Genomic DNA, 9,494 nt, shown 5'->3' on the forward strand with positions numbered 1-9,494 from the left:
TAAAAATGTATATAAATGGACTGGTAAATTGAAAAAGAGCACATGATTACTCAAATATTATAAAAAATATCTGATACTCAGTAGTGTGGTCATAGAAAAGTAATTATTTTAAATAGATATAAGACATTCTACATCAGGAGCAACCATGAAGTAATCAATAAATAAATAAAAAAAAATAAAAAATAAAGCCTCAAAAATTGAAAAAAAAAAAAACGGCGAAAGCAAAGTTATACACCCAATATTTCAAAAAAGAAATTAATCCAAGATCTTGTAATTCATTTTGCAAATAAATATATTACTTCAAAGTTACTTTGATGAAATAAATTTCATGTAGTGCGCCAAAAAATAGTTTGTTCTGAAACAACAAAATAGATTAAGTAACTTAAAACTCAAGAACGCAGAGCGGAGCAAAGCGAAGCTCTGCGGTCTTGTTTTTCACTCTGCGTCTCTGCTGTGAGTATTTGAGCGTACATTGAACGGACAGTGGTAAACTCATTTGTATTTGAGGATCTGTGAACTCCTCGTCGTCAAATTCCAACCATGATTGGACAATTCACAAAATCGTCTGCAATGACAACATTTACAACGCAGGGTTGGAATATTTCCTTCCTGCCTTCTCTCTGTGTTTGACTACCATTGAAACTACTTGGTCGTAAGTATGCTAATTACCGTTAATATCTGTGATGTCAAACTCATTTGAAATATTTCAGGACGCACTCTCGAGAATATAGAGACGGTTTGAATTTTGAAAATTACAGATGTCGTTAAGCTATGAAAAAAACATTAAGCTATGTTTTTGGATTAAAAAATCATTTCTTCTTCGACCAAATTCTAAGCACAACTTGACAGCAATTCCGCAGTGATTATAAGTTTAATATGCACGAACATCTTGAAGAAGCAATGCGATCAAGTAGGGCTTTTTCTGCCAAAGCCTCCACTTTTTCTCTCAAAGTTAAAGCAGTTTTTCGCCTAAAACAGTTTCAGAGACTCTTTATCGAACACACCCGGGGATCGTGCACTGATTCCGACATAGTGCGTTTTCGAAATGAACATTTTGGAATAAAAAGAAAGCCTTTTTGAGCCAAAGCGCTCCGTTTTTCCTTTCAAATTCAATGACTTTTTCACTTGATGTAGCGACATCTGTAGTGAAAATTCATCTGTTCGTCTCCATTGATACATAACAACCAAGGTTTTATCTTGTTTGCTTTGACATTTCTTTGTAACAGATATAATGAAAATGACTATACAAGTTTAATTTCATCAAAGCTACTTGGACACACCGTTTTTATGTCAATTCATAGAGCAACAAACTTTGGAAAATATTACAAAATGATCTAATGCCTGCTAGCCGGACGCTTAATTTTTTGACACTTGACTCCAGCGCCGCATGTATACATGTTACTATAGTAAGAAGTTGAACTAAAAATAACACACGAACTCCTATATCGATCAACGTGTATAGTGTTTACAGTTGTGACTACCGCGGCGCACTCTTTCGTTGCTAGCAGGCATTGAAATGATTAAAAGTCAGCGAAATTCATGTCGTACGTAAACAAATCTCCACATCGACCATATCTTGTAGTTCAACCGAATTTTGAATTTTTTTTTCAGAAAATGTACATAATTGACGGATGACGGAAAACGCGAAACTTATCCATTTTGCTTCGGTGCTATACGAGGCGGATCAATTGTAGTATATATTGCTAGTTGTCATGTAATAATTCGAATGCGTTACATGTGCACACGAATCATGTAACAGTGTCAGTGCCATCCAATGCGAAAATCAAATCAAATTAAGTCTTTCCGAATATTCGTCTGGATTTCTTGTTTCAAGGTTTGCTTAGATCGTTCATAAGATCATATGGTACATGGACATGAGATTGAGAAACGGAAATTAAATAAGATCTATGACGTGAACCCTATCTGATTGCTATTGATGAGCTCCAATTAAAAGTTCAGGTTGCGATTTCTACACTGACCAAAAAATCGTCACTAAAGTCAAATATAAATCCGAGAAAAAAACTCTGTTTTCATTTGTTATGAAATCTACGAAAGAAAATGTCGTTTTTTTTGTTCGTAAATTTTTTTAGATCTGGGGAAAAATGCATTAGAAATATAATTATTAGACCGTTGTTGTGGTTGTTGTTGCTGCAGCGGCAGGCATGAAATATCCAAGACCAAAAATGTTGAGCATGAATGCGTGTTTTACGATAGACTAGTAAACCGCTCGAAACACCGAAAATACACACACAAAAAACCACCACGACAGCTAAGACTCGAGCGAAACTCTGCGGCTTTCGCGATCCGTTGTACAAACAGAAAACAAGTGATACAGAGTCACCTCCTACCTCATAATTAACTGTATCCCCCTCTACGTATCGCGCTAAGAAAAACAACTTGCGATTTCTAAGTTTATGCTTTTAGTGTGCGCCGATCCGTATTCGAAGATGGTCATAACCGTTAGTGTGTGTGGAATTTAATTTTTTTTTTCTCATTTGCATGTCACTGTCGTCGCCGTACATGTTTCCTCATTTCAAATGCATGTCCCAATTGAATTCTAATTAAAAGTGATTTTTCTGTCTTTTTTGTGATTACTAGTTTCATGTTTCTTTCAAAAATGGTTTTATTCGTTGTTGTGCCTCTGATTTTCTTTTCTCTCTCTATCGATAAAACTCGAATTGTGCTACATGGTGGATTTATTCGTGAATAAAGTTATTTGGATGGATCAAATGATCGAATGTCTCGTGCATTTTGTGTGCGACCGGTTTTTGTGCCGAACAACATTTTGATATTTTTTCCGTTTGGAAAAGAAAAAAATACGGATTTCTAATCGTTATAAAATATGAAAACTAAAACACATCGATAACATCAGCTTTAACTCCATAATCAGAATACAGACGAACCGACGATAAAAAAAAACTTTATTGAGATAATTCATCGTATATAAGCATATATTGGTGACACTGTGAGGAGAGGGAAACGATTTAAACACGGGCTGTTGGAAAGAGAAAGAAAATAAGCCACAAAGCTGACCATTTTACATTTGCGTGCGTCCGCGAAATAAGAAAAAAAAATGTGTCCAATTTTAAAGAGTTGGCGAAAGGAATTGAAAAGAGACTGTGCGTTTTTTTCTCTTCGAATACTTTTGCGTTGATGTTTTTTTCGTCAATGTTTCAGTGTGTGTGTGTGTACTAGTATGTGTAACAAGTAACATTTCAATAAAATTTTCATTCGATTCGCTGAGAAAAATGGAAAATTTTGCCATGAAAAAGTATGAATATTTATAAACGCAAATCTTAAACTGAAGAAAAAACTATTGGTCCATTTCAGTCCCTTAATTTGGTGTGCATTTTTACTTTCTGTTTGGGTTTCGCACTTTCAGTCGTGTATCATCATCAATGTTTTTTTTAGTTTGGGTTTTCTGCTGCATCGACGTCGTGCGATTTGAAAAAGATGGAATAAGAAATGAAAAATGAAATCGATTAAGTGAACAGTTTGGCATTAGATTGCCACTTAAAAAGGAAAAAGAATCGACAACGAAAATCAACGAAAACTATAAATCGTGGATTTGAGAGATGTAGAGAAAATATGATATATACAAGAAAACTCACAAAGAAAAATGAACAAAATTAAATGATGTTGTTGTTGTTATTACTTTGGTTATATTAAATGTATAACAATACCAATGCGCCGCGCATCAAAAATCCTATTTATGTTCTCATGTTAACAAAAAGAAAAAATTGATGAAAATAAAACACACATACACACATAATTGAAAAAAGACTGATCATTAGAAGTAGAAAATGAAAAAGACTTGAAACGACACATGAAATAGCGTACAAGTCCATCATTTGTTGTTAGCATCCAGGAGAAAATACATTCACATGGAATAGTAGATAGTCTGTTCATTTGTCTTTTTTTTGTCCGAATGATCGAATTCAATACATATATGTATATGTGTGTATGCCATCTGTGGTAGAAAATTAATTGCAAGATTTGAGAAAAATCACACGTGTTTATATATTCCATATGTATGCCGTATATAAAGCAATTGGAGTGTGTACTTTTCCTGCATTCCGTCCAAATGCCCTATAGATATTCTTCCTAAATAACGAAAACAGAGAATTCAACGAAAGCTATTTTACCGAAACGAAAATGAAGAGAAAAAAAAACAAATACACATTTACTTCATTTCATAGATATAACAAAACACACGAACCAAAATTCACCATCGGCTGGCTCTACTCAAAAAGACCGAAGAAACACGAAGTGTGCATGAAATACGCGCGAAATACGATTAAAAATGTGGTAAAATAAAATGTAATCGTTAAGTCGAGTAAAAGGTAAACCTGAAATATCGCGTGTGTGCCACTGACGAAACCACTCATACATTCGCGCACCAACAGCAGCAGCAGCAGCAGCACACAGCGCTGCTTCCATTACACAAGCTTTTTTATGCTTATTGAATAACTGCATAATATTCAAATTATTTATTCATTCCGTGCTCACATTACTGGTGTGACGACAAAAAAATCATATTCAGTTGCAGTCGGTGCACACACTAATACTTTGTGAGTGTGAATATGCGCTTTATACAGGATTGTGGGTGCAAGCAATGCATGATGGTTTTTTTTTTCCATTTCGCTGCCGCCGCCGTTAATCGAACTACAAATAGATATGGGAAAGCAACTTTATAAGGTGTCTGAATTGTGTAATAGGGATACTAAGCTAACGCTTTATTTTCATTCATTCTGGAATGGAAACGAACATTTTGTTGAAAACCTACATACTAAATCAGAGTATATACCAATTTACAATTTGAATACCAAAACCGTTTCCCATTCAGCGATCGGTAACATATTGTCTTCAGGCGAACACCCAAACCAAACGATACCACAATATGACAGAAAGTAACTGTTGAACAGAAAAAGTAAACTTCATCCAAAAATTTTTTGATCCATTCAATCGGTCATTGTTGGTGCATAGACTGATTAATTTAAAAAAAAAAAAACGAGTTTACGTGTGTATGAGTAAACGTGTGTAAATGACAGCAAGTGGAAAGTTCTCAAAACGCTTTACTTTCAAATTTGAATTTGAGTCAAATTGATTCATTTCACAATTTTCGCCATTGAAATTTATTTGCACCTTATTGTGCACCAGCTTCGTCCAAAATGTGAACAATTGGCTTGTACTTCACCTGCAATTAGTCTTGCTCAAAGACCATGTCGTACGCAATTACCGTACTTTTTTCCTCTCTTCAGATTTTGTTTTTTTCTTGTTTATATGTTTGCTTTTATTTGGTATTGTTTATTTTTCGTCGAGATAATGATTTTTAGCGAGAAATAAAACGAGATCTAATACCAAAAAAAAAGAAGAGACCAAAGAAACTGATCATAGGTTGCATTGAATTCGTTGGTCTTTTTCAGTTTCTGTTTCTGTTTTTGATATGTGTAAGTAAATTCAACATCGTTCGATATGCACAACTATTTTAACGATCTTTACATATAATTTTCGAGCAGCCCAAAAATGAACGACAGGAAAGAGTAAACCAAGGAAAAATAAAATTATCATGTGACGGTCGCAAAAATATATGCGCTGTGCTGTGTATTGTTTGTTTCTTTTCTCCTCTCTTGCGATCATGCAATTTTGCTGATCTTATAAGTCTCTATATTTACATTTAGCGCTCAAGTAAAACATAATCATTGGAGGAGATACATACGAAAGAGATACATTATATGTATGTATACATATATATGTTTTTTTTTTCTTATATACTCAAATTACTTATATCGACTATGTAATAACGAGTCAGGAGAAAGTGATTTTTCTGCGCTGCTTTTGCTTTTTAGGCATATGTTTAGTACACTTTGGACGTGAGCGGCGCGTAAATGCGAGTATCAATGTGTGAATGAGAGAGAGAGAGTGAGCTTACGATTGTATTTATTGTGCAAGTTTGTATTTTATTTTTTAAATAACAACAATCACAGTCAATGCTGTCTTTAATATCAAAATTGTTTTACTCGAAAACTCCATTTTATGCGCTCCGTGTGTTCAACGCATTCTGTGATTACAGTGCAAAAGAGTCTATAATATATTTTTGTACGAAGAAAAGTACAATAGACGGTTTGAAAATAGAAAAGCAAATATGAATACAACACAAAAAATACAGCAACAACAACAACAACAATAATCTTAACTTCAACAACAACACACATTGAATTTATCATAGATTCACGATTTCGAGAATAACGACGACTCGATTTACAACAATGACAGTCTTCTCTTTCGTCTTTGACAACAAAACTTTATAATTTTAAATAGATAAATAACCACTTATATTATGCATTATTATGCCACATCGTTGTCGAATCTCTACTTAGCGCTCAACAAGCCGTGAAAACTAGGCACTGGGAAACCAGAGAAAAATAAAAAACGTGAATAACTAAAATTAAAAAGAAAAAAGTCTCACAAATTATCAAAATGTAACAACAATGCAATTGTCGTCAACAGCTTCTAGCAGCATTTCAAACCCAACTCAAAACGTAATTTTAAACTTGACCCAAAGTTCTAATATTGACTGGAGATGTTCCAGAGCGATTCAAAATATCCATCCGAAAAATTCAACCGCCGTCTATCGATTGACTTCCGTAGAAGATGCTATATATATCAAATGTATTGGCAAAATATCCCTTTTATTTACACCTTGTTTTGAATGCAATCAAAGGTGATATTTGAGGAAAATCATACTGAAGTCAGATATTCCAAGAAGTGTTATGTACAAAACACGTATATAAACCATATAAAACTATTATTCTTTTGTTGACAGTATAACGGATTTCCTAACCTTTATATAAAAAGACGCTTTCGAGTGTTTTTACGTGACATTTTCTCCTTCGGACATTCCACCGTATTAGTCGTTTAAAACACCACACAAACACACCAAATGCTCGCGTACCATATGAAAGGGAAGAAATTTTTGGTGGAAATTCATGTAGCCAAATCCATAGAAATAGAAGAAAAAAAACAAATATATAATACCTGTATTGATGTATTGTTTATACTCATGATATGTGTGGAGGAATACAGAAATATAGATTAGTACCATATAGATACGGTGTATAGATTTACTTTCAAATTTGTGCGCTTGTTTGCTTGGTTGATTTCAATTCTCGCCATATTTTGTTTGGCAAATTCGTAATATGGTTTAGTGCGAATTATCAGTTCCGTTTTTTGGTGGTGCTGTCATCATATTTAAATTTAACATATTTTGATTTGAATAATGTATAGCTGTGCCATATTCGTATCTTAATAACCATCCTAATAATTTTTAGAGATTATTGAGATCCGATCATAATACCGATAAATCTTAATAACGCTATCAACTTTTTATCAGGTTATTAACTATATTCAAATAATAAAGTTACCGAGTGAATCTTAATAATATCGTTTTGAAGTTATTAAGATCGAATCCTGATAATTTATCAACATTCAATCTTAATAATCATCAAGTTCTGGAAGTGGGTTTTGGTGGACCCTCAGGATCGACCAGAACTGCTCCCAGTTCTGGAAGTGGATCTTCAGGATGTACCAGATCCGGTTTGACACTGCCCTTGGCCCATCCTGAAGATCTACTTCCAGAACTGGGAGCAGTTCTGGTCGATCCTGAGGATCCACCAAAACCCACTTCCAGAACTTGATGATTATTAAGATTGAATGTTGATAAATTATCAGGATTCGATCTTGATAACTTCCCAACGATATTATTAAGATTCATCCGATAACGTTATTATTTGAATATAGTTAATATCCTGATAAAAAGTTGATAGCGTTATTAAGATTCCATCATAATAACTATATCGAACGATATTTTTAGTTTATTACGATATCTTGATAAAAAAAATCGTGAGCACAGCTATAGAATAATGATTGTAATCATATATGTATACACAGCGTTTGGTTAAGATATCTATCTTAGATAAGATATTAAGATAAGATAAGATAGATAGTATCTATTATCTTATCTAGATAATTTTTCAAAAATGTCGAAAATCTTATCTATTATGTTTTCAGTTTTTTTTTTCGACTATCTATCTGTAGTTTTTAAGATAAAAATTAAGATATTCATCAAGTAATTGTATCAGAGATTCGATCGATACCGAATGATGATTCACACTACAGATTTGTCCTACTTGTTAAAAAAATATACACATCCCATTTATAGAAAAAAATACACTTCAAAATCAGGGTAAATCACGTAAATCTTCCAACTAAAATTTTTTGTTGATTGGGATATTTTTCAAAAATTAAAGTTTTTTGGCCAATTTTCGTGCATTTTTCACAGAACCAAAAAAAAAAATTGAAGAAAATTCATCAAATTGACGTATGAATAAAGAATGATATATTTCTAAAAAGATTATCTTAAGATAGCTCAAAGATATTCGGAAAAAAGATTTAAAAAAGATATCTAGACAGATTTGGACATTTTTGAGATTATCTCGTTTTTATCTAGATATTTTTTCTGGGACAGAACCAAACGCTGTGTATACATAACTATAGTAATTATTCGAGCGAGAAGTATTGTGATCATATGATTCATCCAAATTGACTATAAAATAATGATAATATCACGAAAACATCGTATCCTACAACAATGCTGACCATTTTTTTGCAAAACCATTTTTTTTTTTGTCAAACAACATCTGATGATCATTGTAGTTAATATATTATTATTTTGGTTCAATATTTCAGTCGTAACCATTCAATCTAAACGCTTCCCGAGAAACAATATGTTGTGTACATGGTTGAAAAAAGAACGAAAGAACACCATAACGGTTCTGTGTGGTAGTGTATAATTGTCATATTTATCTGTGAAGTGTGTTTGAAGTTACCCCCAACCAACCCATGAAAATTCATGTGTGTGTATTTTTTTCTCGTGATTATGTGATTAAATTTATCCAGTGAGTTCACTTAGAAAAAAAAAGTTTTACCAAATATTTGGAAGGGTGTTTTTAGCGCAGAATAAAAAGAAAAATCTGAGAAAATCGAATTATTAAATCCAATAAACGGAAGGAAATTTATTCCATTTCTCGTGTTGATTTGTAAATTAAATGTGATCCCATAGAGTGCACACCATTTTGACACCAGTTCACCAAACACACAACAAACACCAAAAAGGCCCAAGGCTGTTCGACCAATTTTTGTTACCGAGAAAAAGAGACGCCACAGGAACCCAACTCAATATACAAAGAAAAATTATCAACGCATCGCTTCCACGATTTGAGACGTATACATTCCATTTATCTCAACTGGAAAAACAATTTGATAGACAAAAGCAAACAAATAGTCACATTGGTGAGTTTAATTACATAAACCGTTCCATTTCTCGGTACTTTCTATAACAAAATCAAATCTGATGGGTTTTGAAAATCAAGAATAGCACACATTCAAATAATATGAACAATTGCAATTGGGAAAGAAATTTGAGTCATTTTGTG

At 33.1% G+C, this 9,494-nt stretch overlaps 1 protein-coding gene across 6 annotated transcripts in view; it reads left to right on the forward strand.

Moving 5' to 3' along the window:
* The window catches only part of LOC129576009 (uncharacterized), a 33,033-nt gene extending 23,781 nt beyond the window's left edge, over nucleotides 1–9,252 (forward strand). For 5 of the 6 annotated variants that reach the window (XM_055460349.1, XM_055460345.1, XM_055460346.1 and 2 more), the window contains one exon: nucleotides 8,749–9,252. In XM_055460349.1, coding sequence (XP_055316324.1) covers nucleotides 8,749–8,852 — 104 coding nt within the window. In that variant the 3' untranslated portion in view covers nucleotides 8,853–9,252. The remainder of the gene's footprint in view (nucleotides 1–8,748) is intronic. The other variant, XR_008688852.1, reaches the window with a different exon arrangement.
* Nucleotides 9,253–9,494: the final 242 nt, after the last annotated feature.

Source organism: Sitodiplosis mosellana, unplaced genomic scaffold (genome assembly GCF_009176505.1).
Source record: "Sitodiplosis mosellana isolate CC-2019 unplaced genomic scaffold, AAFC_SMos_1.0 Smas_scaffold_6170, whole genome shotgun sequence".
Classification (NCBI taxonomy): Eukaryota; Metazoa; Arthropoda; class Insecta; order Diptera; family Cecidomyiidae; genus Sitodiplosis; species Sitodiplosis mosellana.